At 42.0% G+C, this 18,359-nt stretch overlaps 1 protein-coding gene and 1 pseudogene across 2 annotated transcripts in view; one reads left to right on the plus strand and one right to left on the minus strand.

Annotated features, from left to right (window-relative positions):
• Positions 1 to 18,359, plus strand: part of RNF115 (ring finger protein 115) — an 86,792-nt gene that overhangs the window by 37,285 nt on the left and 31,148 nt on the right. The window contains exons 2-4 of one of the 2 annotated variants that reach the window (XM_008264550.4): positions 2,525 to 2,583; positions 3,520 to 3,571; positions 6,231 to 6,288. In XM_008264550.4, the coding sequence (XP_008262772.1) occupies positions 2,574 to 2,583; positions 3,520 to 3,571; positions 6,231 to 6,288 (120 nt within the window). In that variant the 5' untranslated portion in view covers positions 2,525 to 2,573. The remainder of the gene's footprint in view (positions 1 to 2,524; positions 2,584 to 3,519; positions 3,572 to 6,230; positions 6,289 to 18,359) is intronic. The other variant, XM_002715649.5, reaches the window with a different exon arrangement.
• Positions 16,085 to 18,031, minus strand: LOC138850550 (small ribosomal subunit protein uS14-like; annotated as a pseudogene).

Consider the following 18,359-nt stretch of genomic DNA (forward strand, 5'->3'; position numbering starts at 1 on the left):
AAGGGAGGTATCAGGAATGAATCCCAGGTTCCAGTAGGAGCAAACTGGTGTGCCGTCTCCCAGTGGTGCATGTGTTTGTATATGAAATGGGGTGGGGGAGGGGGAGGAGGGAGCACGAGCAGGTGTGGGTGCGCTCATGAGGGAAAATACTTATGATAAATGAATCTGGAATTCAGAAAAGTAGTCTGGGATGAAGCTGTACCTTGGGAAGTTGTTGGCATATACAGGTACCATATTTAAAGCAATGGGAGGGGCTGGTGTTGTGGTACAGCAGGTTAAGCATCCATCTGCAACTTCGACATCCCACATGAGGTACATTTTCAAATCTTGGCTCCTTTACTTCCAATCCAGATCCCTGCTAATGTGCCTGGGAAGGTAGCAGAAGATGGTCCAAGGGAGAGCCCCTGTAGTTGTAGCCATTTGGAGACCGAACCAGAGGATAGATCTCTCACTCCCCTTCTGGTTCAGTGACTGCCTTTCAAATAAATAAATAAATCTTTATTTGAAAGTCAGAGTTACACAGAGAGAGGAGAGGCAGAAAGAGAGAGAGAGAGAGGTCTTCCATTTGCTGGTTCACTCCCCAATTGGCCTCAATGGCTGGAGCTGTGCTGATCCAAAGCCAGGAGCCAGGAGCTTCTTCCCAGTCTCACGTGGGTGCAGGGGTCCAAGGACTTGAACCATCTTCCACTGCTTTCCCAGGCCATAGCAGAGAGCTAGATCGGAAGAGGAGCAGCCAGATCTCGAACCAGGGCCCATATGGGATGCTTGTGCTTTAGGCTAGGGTGTTAACCCACTGCGCCACAGTACTGGCCCCAAATAAATAAATCTTTAAAAATAAATCAATCAATAAATAAATGGGGCTGGTGCTGTGGCGCAGTAGGTTAATCCTCCGCCTGTGGTGCTGGCATCCCATATGGGCACCTGTTCTAGTCACGGCCGCTCCACTTCCGATCCAGGTCTCTGCTCTGGCCTGGGAAAGCAGTAGAAGATGGCTCAAATCCTTGGGCCCCTGTACCTGTGTGGGAGACCCAGAAGAAGCACCTGGCTCCTGGGTTCGGATTGGCGCAGCTCCAGCCATTGCTGTCATTTGGGGAGTAAAAGGAAGACCTTTCTCTCCGTCTCTCCCTCTCACTGTCTATAACTCTACCTCTCAAAATAAAATAAATAAAATCTTAAAAAAAAAAAAATGGGCAAGATTTGGAAAACAAGTGAAGCCTCTGTCGGCAGAATGAATAAATATGCTTTTAAAAAATAAATAAATCAGTGGGAACAAGTAAGAGCTTTTTCATTAGATTTGATGAGCAAATCAGATGTAAAATTTAATCTAGTTAAAAAATAAATCATCCCAATTAAAAAAGAAATCTTTGATATTTTGTCTTTATTTTGTTTATTTTTTTTAAAGATTTATTTATGGTTCCGGCACTGTGGCATAGCGGATAAAGCTACTGCCAGCAGTGCTGGCATCCCATATGGTTGCAGGTTCGAGTCCTGGCTGCTTCACTTCTGATCCAGCTCTCTGCTATGGCCTGGGATAGCATTAGAGGATGGCCAAAGTCCTTGGGCCTTTGCACCCACATGGGAGACTGGGAAGAAGCTCCTGGTTCTGGCTTCGGATCAGTGCAGTTCCGGCCATTGCAGCCAATTGGGGAGTGAACTGGTGGATGGAAGACTTCTCTCTCTGCCTCTCCTCCCTCTGTGTAACTCTGCCTTCCAAATGAATAAATAAATAAATCTTTAAAAAAGAGAGAGAGACTTTCCAAACACTGGTTCATTCCCCAGTGGTCGCAGAGCTGGGCTGATCCGAAGCCAGGAGCCAGGAGCTTCTACGTGTCTCCCGTGTGGGTGGCAGGGGCCCAAACACTTGGAACATCTTCTGGTGCTTTTCCCAGGGCATTAACAGGTAACTGGATTGGAAGTAGAGAAGCTGGATATGAATAGTCACCCATATGGAATGCTGGCTTTGCAAATAGCTGCTTAACTCACTACACCAGAACTCCGGCCCTTGACCTTCCCTCTTCGATCTCTCAGTAGGAACCATTTAGGTAGCTATGAAACCATTCTGCAAACGTCTTTTGTTTATTTATTTTTGACAGATAAAGAGAGAGAGAGAGGGAGAGAGAGAGAGAGGTCTTCCCTCTGTTGGTTTACCCCCCAAATGGCCACTACAGGCGGATCTACGCCGATTCGAAGCCAAGAGTCAGGTGCCTCCTCTTGGTCTCCATGCAGGTGCAAGAACTCAAACATTTGGGCCATCCTCCACTGCCTTCCCAGGCCACAGCAGAGAGCTGGATTGGAAGAGGAGCAGCCGGGACTAGAACCGGCGCCCATATGGGATGCAGGCACTGCAGGCGGAGGATTAACCTACTGCGCCGTGGCACCGCCCCTCTGCAAACATCTTATGGAATTTTGTGTTTGTCAGAGTGTAGTCATTTCAGAAAATTAGCTCTATGCTGTGTGTTATTGTGGAACTACTGATTTAGGTTTCTAATGAAAAATTTTATTTCTTTCTTCCTTTCTTTTATAGGAATATATTTGTCCCAGATGTGAATCAGGCTTTATTGAAGAAGTGACAGATGATTCCAGGTATTGTACAAGCTCAGGAATAAATCAGGCATTCCGTTAATAAAATTATTGAATTGGTAGACATTTGTTTTATAACTTACACTGTGCTGAGATTAAGGTGGGAGGGAGAGAGAGAAAGGAGGGGAGAGGCGTGAGGGGAGGGCATGCATACACAAGAAGGGGCAGGAGAATGGGAGGGGAAGGGAAGGATAAGTGGGACAGTTTGGAAAGTGATACAACAGTAGGGATGGGCAGGTCCACTGTTCCTGATTATGTGTTGCATTCCTTGGGAACCCCTGTACCATATCAGAGTGAAACTGGTAAATTTCATTTAGTTTGAGATTTGGGGTTCTCTTAGATTATTGGTTGGTTTTTTAGTGACTGCTGTGTTAGCTGACAACTCTGAAGGTGTATCGCTATTAAATTTCTTTGTTGGGCTGGGAAGTGACTTCTGATCAACATGACTAGCAAGGTAAACAGGCTGCTCTAGCTAGGAAGCTGAGTTGTTACTCTACCTTTGTAAGTCTTGGGTCCTTTGTTCTTATTAATATTATTGCTGTCCAACTTATGCCGTTTGCCACCATAAAATTAACATTTGGGTTGGTATTGGTTTAAATTTGTTCTCTTTGTCCTTAGTAAAGAAATGTATAAAACTGATAAAAGGGGAAATACTTTTAGAAAGTGACAATATTATGTATTCCTTATTGGTTATTATGAGTAAAGCTATGAAAATAAATGGTAGAATGGTATTGATATTGCTACTGGTCTTTTTGTTTTTGGTAGACATAATGGCATATTTGTTTTTCTTGGGGGGGGGGCTGTCTGATTAAACACTGTTAGACAATTGTAGAAGTACTCCTTGCTTAAAAAGAATCTGTAACTGGAATGTCTTAATCTAGGAGTGATTTTGGGGATTTTAATGGCAATAGATAATTCCTTTACTGTTGCTGTTGGCAGAATCTAAAGTTGAAGGTCCTTTCCACAACCAGGGAAAACTACACGTTTTACAGTATGTACTATTAGTTTTACTCTGTTAATGATTGGTGATTATATGTGTAAATGAGCTGGAGCTTCTAGGGCAGTATGCGGCATGATATCTAGTTGGGTCTAGACAGTTCAATGTTGATGTAATAATTTTGGCTTTAAGTAACGCAGTACCAACACTAAACCTATAAGTGTAGCATGATGCAAAATTAGCAATTTTGTGTAAGTGGCTTGCTAACTTGGGATAGCTTTTTATTTGTGCTGTTATAATTGCACCAAATACTTATTTCAGGCATGTATGCTCTGCACGTGTTAAAGAGTGTATCAGTTGTACAGGAGCAGTTTTTTTTTTTTTAAGTTTTTAATAGTACTTCTGGTTTCTTTAGGCAGATAACACTTTTATACAAAGTACAGTTGTAAATGAGGATAATGATTAATTGGAGGATGAATCTTTGTCCAGCAGGGAAAAATGAATTCTGTGGATTATTTTCTCACTCGAGCTACTCATTCTTTTATTTGTGCCTTTGTCTACCAAAGGTTGTCCTGTTACTGGTAATAATTACCAAAATGCAAGGATTGTGTGTTTTGAAAGACATTATCAGTATTTTAAATGAGTGAATTTTTTTCCCTTAAAATCAGTGTTGTAGAGGCAGCATGCGATTCCCTTCTCTATAAACTTTATAAGCATTTGTTGATTGTTTAGCAATTAGAGTGATAAGTAGTTGATGGTAAAAGTTAGTAAGAAGTTCTTGCATGTAAATATTGGGTAATGAGCCCCATCTACTACTAAACATTCCTCTAGAGAGGCACCTTGTAAGTTTTCTTAAGCTTTGTAACATTTCTCAGAACAATGTGGCTGTTTTTATTATCCCTTCTCTATGATAAGCTGTTAAAATATAAAGAGATCTTAAGGAAAAGAAATGCTGAGGGAGTTTCAGGGGTAGTAGAACATCAAACAATAGAGTTGATGATTTCAGTTAGCATAGCTGAATCCCTGAAACCAGGCAGTAAAGGAAGGTCGAAGAGGGGCCAGCACAGTGGCTCACTAGGTTAGTCCTCCGCCTGCGGCGTTGGCATCCCACATGGATGGCGGTTCTAGTCCTGGTTGCTCCTCTTCCAGTCCAGCTCTCTGCTGTGGCCCGGGAAGGCAGTGGAGGATGGCCCAAGTGCTTGGGCCCCTGGGAGACCAGGAAGAAGCTCCTGGCTCTGGATCAGTGCAGCTCTGTCCGTCATGGCCATTTGGGGGGTGAACCAACGGAAGGAAGACCTTTCTCTCTGTCTCTCTCTTTCTCACTGTCTGTAGTTCTATCTTTCAAATTTAAAAAAAAAAAAAAAAGGGTAGAAGAGCTCAGGAACTTTGTCTAGGCTTGAGCAGTGAGACAGATACACAGTCATTCAACTTTGGTTTTTATGGTATACAGTACTCCAGTTGGTTATTTAGAATAAATGTACAGTTGCTTTTGGGCTGCTGTACACCTGAAGTGATTTTTACAAAAGCATCTTCAACTTCTGAAACAAGTACAAGTATTAAATAGCTTCTAATTATAGAGAATAAGCCCTGAGGATGATCACACAATGAATGGCATTCGCTTTGCGTTTTCCTGTTTGGTTTGACTAACCAGGGTGTGTTTGTTTCCTCCAGGAGCTCAGCACAGTGCTTGGATTTGGTTTCGTAATCCTTAAAAACAAAGTTACTTATAGTAGTTTGTGGACTTTTTATCATTAGATTGTGTTTGCATATATGTTGTATACTTATGCGTGTATCTCTCAAAGCTGTCCAGCAGTTCTTGTGATTATTTCTGCCTCCTTTCCCCTGAAGCATTCCCCAGCTTCTTTTCGTCTTTGCAAATTTCATGGGAACAGTGGAGTTTACGTCTCCCCACTCTTCAATGTCTTTTGGAATAGGTAGTTATTTTATCACTTGTATATGTGATATGGAGTTATCAGTACAGGATATGGTATTGTAGGATTTTCAGAGGTGATAGTGTGCCGTGTAATGTAACAAACACTCTTTCGTTCGAGTATGAGTATTTGAGATCTTTGCCCTTTAAATTTGTATTTATGAAAGAATGGAAAGGGGTTGACATGGGTGAGACAACCCATAGGTATTTATAGTATAAAGTAGAATCAAAGTGAGAGTGCAGGGGGGTATGGTGGAGTCTCATTTGGTTGGTGAGATCAGAAAAGACTTAGTGGAGGAGGTAGGATTTGAGCCAGGCCTTGAAGTTTAGGTAGGATAAACTGTCAGAAGAACTACTTTTATAATGGACTAAATGCAGAATACCAGAGCCCTTTCATTTGATTATTCCCCCAAAATCCTAGCTATTGTAACCTCAAATGTTATATACATTTAGTGGTTGACTGTTTTTTTTATGCGACATTATTTTGTTATCACAGCCCCTTTGAAGCTAGGTCAGATTTGAATTGTGTTGCTGGCAGTGGGTCCTCCTTCCTTTAATATAGCTTTCATTTGATATAGCCTTGACTTTGTGCTTTTGTTATGATTTTTTTTTTTGTAGATTGGTCCACTTTGCCAGTTCTTCATCATTTCCTTTGAAGGTGTTGTGTTGGGATGAGTTATTTTTCCTTATTGGGCTTTCTTGTTCTGCCATTCTATATTTAGCTTCTGGGAGGGTAGCTTGTTCCTGGGAATAGAATCAGCACTCATTCCTTTTTCTCTTTAGTTTTTTAGGTGGTGGTGGCAGCCGGATAGACAATAGCACATCCACACATTTCGCAGAGGTAAGTTTTTCTTTGGCTGTAAGGGATTCTTTAGGAAATGTGTGAGCGTTAAAATCATGGTAGCCATTCACTTCTCAGTGCAGCAAAACATTTAACTTTGAACTGAATGTGTAAGAAAATGTGGACCAGTAGCCCTTGGAAAGATTTATGTTTTCAGTCGCTGGGGCTTTGGTATGTTACTTTGGATAAACTCTTGATTAGAAGAAAGTAACAGCCTCAAGCTGCACTGTTTTAAGTTCCATATCTGTTTTCTGCTTCTTTATTGTGTATATGGGGTGAGAATAAAAAGCTTGTGCTGTTTTTAAAATAATAGTCCTCAGACTCTGCTTTATTGGCCTGACAGGTGAGGAGCAGGCCAGGATGAGTGGTTCTCAATGTCATAATGAAGCACAATCTGCAACCTTGTACAGTGCTGGTTTCTAAAGTTTACCTCTGGGCAACATGGTAGTTTGGTATAGGTCAAGGATAAAGTATTTACTTGTCTTTCACATCCCAAGACAAACCCATATAATTAATTTCTACTTAGTTATGAAATGTGGCATCTGTATTTTTGGGAAAAATACAAATCTTGATTATGATTTAAATAGGTTATTACTGTTTACCCTTTAATTTTGTATTAAATTCAGGATTTTTTTTCCCTTTGTCCATTGAACTAAAATCTCCTGTTTGATTGTCTTATTTATTTTATGACCATTTTAACCATTTTTAAGTGTGCCATTTGGTGGCATTTATGCTGTTTGTATGGGAACCCAGACAGGGCAAACGGGTTCAACCTACAGCAAATACTCACTTGCTTTTCTTTCTCTGTGTATACAACCTATTGCTATGCAGCTTCCTTGATTCTAGAAAGCTGATGGATGTTAAAAGAAAAAAAAATAGTTAAATCTCTTAATCAAAATTTCTTTGTGTTTCAGGATCACATTAGCTTTTTCCAGAGATAGCTAATGTGCCTGGGGAATTAGCAGAAATATTTTGCTGTTTCCAATTTTATGTGTAAATTGAAACTGTAGTAGCAGTGTTTTGAACAATGGTGTTCAATAAAAAGTTCATAGAGCTTTAAGTTTCTCTCCTTTAAAATACTCTGAAAATTTTCTTAAGGTCTGTGCTCCTTTAGATTTTGCTGATGTTAGATTTATAGCCAAGGAATTTAATGAATATTTGGTTAATGGTTCTGGTTTTTTTAGGGGTGTTTGCTCTTATGGTCTGTGGCAGTTCCTAATATCTAGTATAAAGTTTTTTTTTTTTGTTAACTCTGAATTGCCTAGTTAGATGGGTTCACTAAAATGTAATTCCAGACAGGTTATGTCTTGGAACTCCAATTTTTATTTTCTCATTTTTAAGATTTAATTATTGGCCTGCGCCACGGCTCAGTAGGCTAATCCTCCGCCTAGTGGCACCGGCACACCGGGTTCTAGTCCCAGTCGGGGCGCTGGATTCTTTCCCAGTTGCCCCTCTTCCAGGCCAGCTCTCTGCTGTGGCCCAGGAGTGCAGTGGAGGATGGCCCAACTAAGTGCTTGGGCCCTGCACCCGCATGGAGACCAGGAGAAGCACCTGGCTCCTGCCTTCAGATCAGCGTGGTGCGCCGGCCGCAGGGCGCTGGCTGTGGCGGCCATTGGAGGGTGAACCAACGGCAAAGGAAGACCTTTCTCTCTGTCTCTCTCTCTCACTATCCACTCTGCCTGTAAAAAAAAAAAAAAAAAAAAAAGATTTAATTATTTGAAAGTTCACTCCCTAAATGGGCTACAACAGCCAGGTCTGGGCCAGGCTGAAGCCAGAAGTCGGGACCTGCATCCTAGATGGCAGGGGCCCAAGTACTTGAGTCACCATCTGCTGCCTTCCCAGGTGCATTACCAGGAAGCTAGATCAGAAGTGCAGAAGTGGAGTAGCTGAGATTCAAATCAGAATTCTGATGTGGGATTCTGGGCATTACATGCAACAGCTTAACCAGCTGTGCCCCAATGCTAGTCACTATTTTCTCATTTTGATGGATTGAAAACCACTATTTAAAATTCTACTTGCTAGGCGTGGAAGCCTTTATGATTTCAGTATTTTACTCCTTGTATGTGCTGTTCTTGATAGCACAGGTTGCCTCTTACGGGTTATGCATATACAGAAAAAAAATTTCATTTGATTTTCCTTAAGTGTTAGTTCTCGTTTAGGAAATGGAAAGTCAGTTTTATAGGTATGACTCACCAGGAGGAGATGCATTGAGTAAGAAGAAAAATAAATGCAAGCAGTCAGTTTCCTAACTTTAGTAATGCTAAATCTGACACTGATGGCATGAGCTGTCCTTCAGGTGTTAAAGTAATTTTGCTGATTCATAGCCTGTGACTTCATGTTCCTTGGGAGGGACAGGGTTTGCAGCAAGGATGTGACCATGCCCAGTGTTCCCTCTTAGAACCTTGTTATCATACCTCATTCATATTTTATTTTTAAATGATATTTTACATTTCAAAATTAAAGATAATATTACAGAAATTGCCAGTGATTTAAAAAAATTAAGAAATGTATAAGAGTACTTCAGAAAGTTCATAGAGGAATGGCATTTGGCACAGTGATTAAAACACTACTTAGGACCCCCACATCCTACCCCGCTTCCAGTTCCACCTTCCTGCTAATGTGCACTCTGGTGGGCAGCAGCTGATGACTCCAGTTCTTGAGTCCCTGTCCCACAAGGGAGGTGTGGATGGACTTCCTGGATCCTGGCTTTGGCCTGGCCCAACCCTAGCTATTGTGGGTGTTTGGGGAGTGAGCCAGTAAATGGAAGATCTCTCTCTCTCTGCTTGCCTGTCTTTGTTTCTCTACCTTTCAAATAAGTAAAAATAATATTAAAAATTTTAAAGATCATAGAAAATGAAAATTGTAAAAAGCTATTGCATCAAAATAGACATCTTTTTTTTTTTTTTTTTTTAAATTTTTGACAGGCAGAGTGGACAGTGAGAGAGAGAGACAGAGAGAGAAAGGTCTTCCTTTGCCGTTGGTTCACCCTCCAATGGCCGCCGCTGCAGCCGGCGCACCGTGCTGATCCGAAGGCAGGAGCCAGGATCCAGGTGCTTTTCCTGGTCTCCCATGGGGTGCAGGGCCCAAGCACCTGGGCCATCCTCCACTGCACTCCCTGGCCATAGCAGAGAGCTGGCCTGGAAGAGGGGCAACCGGGACAGAATCCGGCGCCCCGACCGGGACTAGAACCCGGTGTGCCGGCGCCGCAAGGTGGAGGATTAGCCTATTGAGCCACGGCGCCGGCTCAAAATAGACATCTTTTAATTCTATTTTAAGCAAGCTTTTAGAAGGACTCTGGTTTATTCAGTATTTTCTACATAGCCGTATGTTAGAAGTTAGGTTAAGAAGCAAATGTCATTGTTGCCTTGCCTGCGGTGAATTTATAATTTAGTTGGGGAGCAAGTGCAAGCACACATGAAAGAAAACAAGGAGGAGTGCAGAGAATATCGTAAACTTCCTGTGGGGCCTATGTAACAGGGGCAGTGGAAAGAAGAGAGCTCTTAGGTGTAAAGGAAGGAAGAGGTCATGTAACATAGTGAGTAAGAACACAGCCTCTAGAATCAGATTACCTGAGTTCAAATCCTGAGTCTGTCACTTAACTGGCTGTGTAACCTGAGAACTACTTAGAATCTCTCTGTGCTTTTCTGTTTCCTTGTCTGTAAAATAAGAAAATAATACCTCACAGGGATGAGTTAATATGCATTTGCTAGGTATGTAGACACCAATGTACCTGTCATATAGTGAGTGCTCAAAAATTTTTAGCCATTACTAAGACATCATAAAGAAGGCAAAAACTGCACTGGAGACTTGAAGAGGAGGTAGAATTTAGATAAGCAAAGATGTGGAAACTATCTCAAAATAGCATTCATAGCTAAGTGGTTTTATGCTCGTATCCCTGGAGAAAAAAACCTTAGCAATAAAATCATGTCAGGTGGGTGTTGTGGTGCTTGTGATGCCTGTGTCCCATATTAGAATGCTGGTTTAGTCCTGGCTCCTCTACTTCTGATCCAGTTTCCTATGAAAACATTCTGGGAGGCAGTGGGTGATGGCTCAAGTGCTTAGGCCCCTGCCACCCACATGGAAAACCTGGATGGAATTCTGGCTTCAGCCTGGCCCAGCCCTGGTTGTTGTGGGCATTCAGGGAGCGAGCCAGTAGATGGAAGAACTCCTGTGTTTATCTCTGTCTCTCTCTCTGTCGTTCTGCCTGCCTTTCTTTCTGTCTCTGTCTCTCTCTTTTTTAAAGATGAAATTTATTTATTTGAGAGAGAGAGAGTTACAGAGAGAGGGAGAGACAGAGAAAAAGGTCTTCCACCTGCTGGTTCACTTCCCAGATGGCCCCGACAGCTGGAGCTGGGCTGATCCGAAACCAGGAGCCAGGAGCTTCTTCTGGGTCTCCCACATGTGTGTAGGGGTCCAAGCACTTGGGCCATCTACTGCTTTCCCAGGCCATAGCAGAGAGCTGAATCGGAAATGGAGCAGCCGGGACTCGAACTGGCAGCCATATGGGATGCCAGCACTGCAGGCACAGGCATTACCCACTGTGCCACAGCGCTGGGCCCTATCTCCTGCTTTTAAAGCTTTCATCGTGTGTGTTTTAAGGAATTTGTATCAATAGCTGAATTTTTAAAATACTGCAGGTGTTAGAAGAATCTTAGTCCAAGAGAATTTCTGACACAAAATCTGCAGTGTGGTTTTTTTTTTTTTAATTGGGGATGGAGTGGGAGATAGAGTAAATGGAATGATTGATTTGTGTGTGTGTGTTAGGTGAAGGTGGAGTGGAGAGTTAGATTAGGTGGGATGGGGAGAAGACAGGGGAAAGGAAAGGTTGCCAGTTAAATAGGAGCAATGTTTGAGTAATGTTGAGGGTCAGGAAGGAGTGAATCTAAAAGTGTTGCTGGCAGTGTGTAGAGAGGATACTGCTATTTTGAGGTTCCTAATGATAACCTGGGGAAGTGAGCCCTTAGCTACCTGAGGGTTTCATAGCTTACTTGAAAGCTCCGACCATGACCTGGTGCCAGTGAGACATCTGATCTTAAGAGTCTCAGGTTACTCAAATGGATCACTTCAACACTAGAATGGCTGTGGTCAGATTAGCAGAAAACAAGATAGATGTCTTTCTGGAAAAGAGAGCTCCCAGGTATGTGCAAGAGGACGGGGTGCTCTGAGCAGTCTAATTTGTGTTTATTTAAATAAAATTTGTTTCTGTTATATAAGAGAATAAAAAGATACTATAAATATCTTGAGTCTCACTATTCTAAAACTCCCTTTCTCCATACATTTACTTTCTGGTTTTGTCCTGAGGCATAGATATTGAAAGATATAACATTAAGAACATTTTTTAAAAATGAAAAAATTCCCATATTTTCATTACCTTCTTATAGCTTTATTTCTTTTTGACATAAAACTTCACATTTTTCATATGAATGTCTCATAACTGTTTTTAGTTGCAGTCATAGAGTGTACCATATTGCATTTCTACTTTTAAAATATACTTAGCATTATGTCATGAATTTTTTCTTGCCTCTGTCATAAGAATTGCATATTTATGACTTCATATTCTTTTCTGTCCACACTACATTTATTAAGCTGTCATTCTGTGTTGGAGATGTTTAGTTATTTGTGATGGTTGATCATTGGTCCTGCCATTTTCCTCCACCTCTGGATCTGGAACATATGGAGAAATAGAACAGAAACCAACAGATGGGAACAGGCAATGTGGCTCAGCAGGGTCAAACTGCTGCCGATGATTAGGCATCCTGTAATGGGCGCTGGTGCCCACTTCCAATCCAGCTCCCTGCTAATGTGCCTGGGAAAGCAGTGGAGAAGGCTGAAGTGCTTGGGCCTCTGATGCCCATGTGGGAGACCTGAGTCGAGTTCTGGACTCCCAACTTCAGCCTGGCCCAACTCTGGCCACTGGGTCAATTTGTGGCGTGAACCAGCAAATGGAAGATCTCTGCATCTTTGTCCCTCTCTTCCTCTCTGTAACTCTGCCTTTCAAATTAAATAAATCATCTTAAAAAAGAAACCAGACAGATGGAAATAAAAATCTCATTTTTCTTCAGCTGAGTTGGCAAGCACAATTGAGCTGTGGTCTAATGGACTCCCTAGTTTATCCAGGATGGCCCACCTGAGAATTAGAGGGTGCAGGGCAGATGAGAGTCACGTTTCAGTACCTAAGCTCCATCTGCTAGGGAAGTGTGAATCCGTGGAGATTAGGCTCTTGCTGCTTACCAACCAGATAGTCATTTCTCGGTGGGGATAAGGGACGAATGAAGAAAAAAGAGATCTGATTCTTCGTTCTCCTCCTTACCACTTAAACCTGAGGTGGTTGTGGGAGGAGATTCGTACTCGGGGGGGGGGGGGCAGTTTTGTGTCTGCCTCAAGAAGACCCTTTCCAGTGTCCACTCTTGCTTTCCGTGTGTGCTCCTGGGACTGGGAGGAATGTCAGCTTTTCCCTGCTGAACACTGAAGTGATCGAGAACAATACGAAAATAAATTGTTGGCCTAAATAGTTGTTGATACTCTGTTTTTGATCCTTAAAAATGGCAATTTTAAATGATTCAACCTAATAAAAAGAAGTTAGTGTGGAGCCAGCTTTCCCCTCTCCTTTGCCTGTTGCCATTCTTCATAGTCCCTGCCCTTGAAGGTCAGGTAGAGGTAGATTAGGTTCTTTGAGCAGCTACACCCCGGGTTGGGTCTTTAAGGTTGAATTGATTTAACCAAATCTTTCATGTTCACTCCCCAAATAATCATAATGGTCAGAGCTGAGCTGAGCTGAGCTGAAGCCAGGATCCAGGAGCTTCTTCTGGGTCTCCCACATGGGTACAGGAGCCCAAGGACTTGGGCCACCCTCTGTTGCTTTCCCAGGCTTGTTAGCAGGGAGCTGGATTGCAAGCAGAATAGCTGGGACTCTGATACATATATTTAAACTTATTTAGGAAAAGGTGCTTTTGAAAATTCTACTTATGACACAGTGTGTACATTATAAGAGGGCAGAGATTATGGCTATACATCACATGTTTGCCTTGTTAGTAGCATTTGAATACTTTGTATTCTTGCAAAATTTAGAAATGTCCCATGGTGTTAGTCATAGTTTTGAGATTAAAAACTTTTTTTTTTTTAAACTTGAGAGGTAAAGAGGAAGAAAGAGCCCTTGCCTACTGGGTTACTCCCTAAATGCTCACAATGGCTGAGGCTGGGAGCCAGGAACTCCATCCGTGTCTCCCACATGGTGGCAAGAACCCAGTTACACTTGAGCTACCACCACTGCCTCCCAGTGTCTGTCTTAGCAGGAGGCTGGAATTGGAGTCAGAGCCAGGCATTGCACCCAGTCACCCTGGTGTGGGATCTGGGCCTCTCAATTGGTGTCCCAGCCAAATACCCACTCTTGAGATGTTTCTTGAGGGCCTGCTCTCCTAAATTCAGCCTATTATAAACCTCTTGATTTCTGTTTACCTTTTGAGCCTATGTTCTAGGCACCCCAGAGCTAATTTGAGGGTGAGCTCTATTTTTATTTTTCTTTCAATATCCCACTGTTCCTATTCTGCTGATCATTCTAAAGCTGCTTGATTAAAAAAAAAAAACGAAAACTGTAAATTTTTCCTCAATTTATTGAGCAAACTATTTTCTAGATAAAGACCTTTTAAATTGCAGATCTTTTAAATTATACTCTTTGTGTTCAGATTTGTAATACTTTGTTCAACCTTCCATTCAACTCCAAATAGAAGCTTTATTTCTGTGGCATATTGGCTCCCCATGCTTCTTAACTTGTTTGTTAGTATGCACTATGGCCTTTCTCCAGATGCAGGTACAGTCTTAGGTTCCAGTGTCTGAAATCTGGCTGCAGAGTAAGCCCCTACAGAAATTTCTCATGGGTCCACATACAGTTCAAAATAAGATAAACAGGAGCTTGGAACAGCTAATTTAATGCCATTTGACTCATCTTCCAATGGCAGTTTAAAAGGTGTAATTCCTCAATAAGCATGCTAATTATGATATAATTATCTTCCAAATTGCAGTACTTTGAATGTGAAGATGCACTGAAAACAATAAAAATTATTTTTAAAAAATTTTTGACCAAAATATTTGTTTTATTATATTGGTGAACTTGTTAAATAATTCTGTTCAAATACCTCAAACATAAAATTCTGAAAAATTAAAAAAAAAAACTTAGATTCTCAAAATCTGACAAAGGGTCAGGCATTTAGCCTGGTGGTTAAGATGCTGATATCTCATATTGGAGGGCCTGGATTTAATTACCCCCTCTGGCTCCTGTTTCTAGTTCCCTACTAATGTGGACTCTGGGAGGCAGAAGTAATTGGGTTCTGTGGGAAACCTCGGATGAGTTCCCAGCTCCTGGCTTTGGTCCTCTTACCCAAAGCTGTGGTGGGCATCTGGGGAGTAAACCAATGGATGGAAGATTTCTCTGTTTTTTTCTCTCAAACAAATAAATAAAAATGAAAAAATAAAAAAGACATGCTGGGATTCATAGTTAATCAAATAAATGAAAAGAATTTTTTTTAAAGATTTATTTATTTGAAAGGCAGATTTAGAGAAGATAGGGAGAAACACAGAGAGAAAGAGGTCTTCCATCCATTGGTTCCCCCCCGCCCCAAATGGCTGTAATAGCTGGGGCTGGGCCAAGCCAGAGCCAGGAGCTTCATCTGGGTCTTCCACACAGGTTCAGGGGCCAAGGACTTGGACCATCTTCACTGCTTTCCCAGGTGCGTTAGCAGGGAGCTGGATGGAAGTGGAGCAGCTGGGACTTGAACTTGTGCCTTTATGGGATGTTAGCATTGCAGGCGTCAGCTTAACTCACTACACCACAGTACAGGTCCCAGAAATGCAAATTATAAGAACCCTAAACCTGACAGAAATAAGAAAAAATTACTGATCAATATCCCCTCCTGAACATAAGATGTAAGGATTCTATACAAAATTTTATTATTTTATTTTAAAGATTTATTTATTTGAAAGAGTTACACAGAGAGAGAAGAAGCAGAGAGAGAGAGAGAGAGAGGTCTTCTATCCGCTGGTTCACTCTTCAGTTGGCCACAATGGCTGGAGCTGTGCCGATCCGAAGCCAGGAGCCAGGAGCTTCTTCCAGGTCTCGCACATGGGTGCAGGGGCCCAAGGACTTGGGCCATTTTCTGCTACTTTCCCAGGCTATAGCAGAAAGCTGGATTGGAAGTGGAACAGCTGGGTCTGGAACTGGCACCCATATGGGATGCGAGCACTTCAGGCCAGGGCATTAACCCACTGTGCCACAGTGCCAGCCCCCTTTATACAAAATTTTAGCAAAAAGAACCAAAGGCTCTATTATTTCCAAGAATAACAATAATAAATGGTTCAACATTTCAAAAATCAATGTAACTGATTTGAAATCAGTCAGTGTAATTCACCATATTAACACATCAAAAAGTAAAAAACTATATGATCATCTCTATCAGTACAGAAAGAAATTTGATGAAATCCAACATCTTTTTTTTTATTTGACAGATAGAGTTAGACAGTGAGAGAGACAGAAAGAAAGGTCTTCCTTCCATTAGTTCACCCCCTTAATGGCCACTATGGTTGGAGCTACGCTGATCCGAAGCCAGGAGCCAGGTGCTTCCTCCTGGTCTCCCATGTGGGTGCAGGGGCCCAAGCACTTGGCCCATCCTCCACTGCCCTCCCAGGCCACAGCAGAGAGCTGGACTGGAAGAGGAGCAACTGGGACTAGAACCCGGTGCCCATATGGGATACCGGCTCCGCAGGTGGAGGATTAACCAAGTGAGCCATGGCACCGGCCCCCAACATCTATTTTTTTTAATTGAAGTTCTTTATTTTATGTACAAAAATGTAGCATGGCTTTTCATAGTGCTGATGTCTTGGAGAATCCATTCAAGGAAAATGACTTAACAACTTAACAAAGCTGATATCCTTCGGGTACTGATGGAAACACTGGCAGCACACGTAAAGCCCGTATTTCCGGATCAGACCATGCCGGTTTGAGCAGACGCGGCAAGAGCCAGAACCCTGGCTGAATTTTCACGGGTGGCTCCAGTAGAGCTGCCGGTGGCCCATCTTGCTTTCAGGAATGCAACAAGGTTCAAAAGGCCAACATCTATCCTTGATTTAAAAAAAAAAAAAAAAAACCCACAAACTATGAATAGGTGGAAACTGTCTTAATTTGACAAAGAACAGGTAAACCCTGTGGCCAATATCACAGCTAATGATGAAAGACTGTGCTTTTCAGCTAGAATCAGGAACAGGACCAGCATGCTCACCCTTACTGCTTCTGTCCCACTTTGTACTGGACGGCTTTGTCAGTGCAATAAAGCTAGCTAGGCAGACAAGCTGGAAAAGAAAAAGTGAAAATGGCCTTTTTACAGTTGACATATTCTTATGTGTAGAAAAATCTGATGGGATCGATAAAAAAGCTGTCAGAACTATTGAGTTTAATAGGGTTTCAGGGTAAATATATAAATAAAAATCTGTTGTGTTCTACATACTAGCAATGAACCATTGGAAATTGAAATTCCAAAAAATACCATTTATAGCAACCAAAATTTCAGAAAAGATACACAAGACCTGAACATGAGAAACTATACAGTATTGCTTAAGGAAATTAAAAATCACCTAAATAAATGGAGAAATACAGCCTACTCATGGAACAGGTTATATTGTTACGATGTCATTTATATGTTCACTTTAATTCTATTCAAGATCTTAGCTAACTTTTTTGTAGAAATTTACAAAAAGGTTCTAAAATTCATATAAAAACATAAGTATGTAGAACAGCTAAAACAATCTTGAAAAAGAAGTTGGAAGATTGTTAGCAATAGCTCTCCTCAAGACTTATTAAAAAGCTGCAGTAATCGAGACTGTGGTACTACTATTAAGATACATAAATAAAATGAAAGAACAGAGTCCAGCGACAGACCTGCACACCCAGGACAACCGATTTTGACAAAAGTATAAAGTCATTCCAATGGAATAAAAGGATAATCTTTTATTTATTTATTTTTAAATGATTTATTTATTTGTGAGAGATATCTTCCATCTGTTGGTTTATTCTGCAAATGCCTGCAACAACCAGGGCTGGACCAGGCCAAAAGCAGGAGCCAGAAACTCCAAGTCTCCCATTAGGGTGGCAGGAACCCAAGTACTTAGGTCATCATACGCTGCCTCCCAGGCACATTAGCAGGAAGCTGGATCAGAAGCATAGAGCAGATGGAATTCAAATCAGCCACCCTGTTATGGGATGATGGCTTCCCAAGTGGCCACTTAACCTACTGTGCCACAGTTCCTACCCCAGGAAAGTCTTTTTTAGTTTAGTTTTTTTTTAATCTATTTATTTATTTATTTGAAAGGCAGAGTTACAGAGAGGCAGAGAGAGAGAAAGATCGAGATCTTCCCCAAATGGCCACCATGGCCTGAGCTGGGCTGATGTGAAGCCATAAGCCATGGGTCTCCCATGTGGGTGCAGGGGCCCAGGGACTTGGGCCATCTTCTGTTTTTCCAGGCCATAGCAAAGAGCTGGATCAGAAGTGGAGCAGCTGGGATTTGAATCTACACCCATATGGGATGCTGACACTGCAGGTGGCTTTACCTACTACACCACAGTACCAGCTCTGGGAAAGACTTTTTAATAACTGATGCTGGAACAATTGGATATCTATGTACAAATATATGAATTTGAATACATACTTTTAAAAAAATATTTATTTAAAAGAGTCACAGAGAGAGGTAGAGACAGAGAGAGAAAGGTTTTCCATCCACTGGTTCACTCCCCAGATGGCCACAACGGCCGGAGCTGAGCCAATCCGAAGTCAGGAGCCAGGAGCCAGGAGCTTCTTCTGGGTCTCCCATGAGGGTGCAGGGGCCCAAGGGCTACTGCTGTCCCAGGCCATAGCAGAGAGCTGGATCGGAAGAGGAGCAGCCAGGACTAGAACCAGTGCCCATATGGGATGCTGGCGCTTCAGGCCAGGGCTTTAACCCACTGCTCTACAGCCCGGCCCCTGAATACATACTTTAAACCACATACAGAAAATAATTCAAATGGATTGTGAACCTTAATGTAAAACCTA

Source organism: Oryctolagus cuniculus, chromosome 7 (genome assembly GCF_964237555.1).
Source record: "Oryctolagus cuniculus chromosome 7, mOryCun1.1, whole genome shotgun sequence".
Taxonomy (NCBI): domain Eukaryota; kingdom Metazoa; phylum Chordata; class Mammalia; order Lagomorpha; family Leporidae; genus Oryctolagus; species Oryctolagus cuniculus.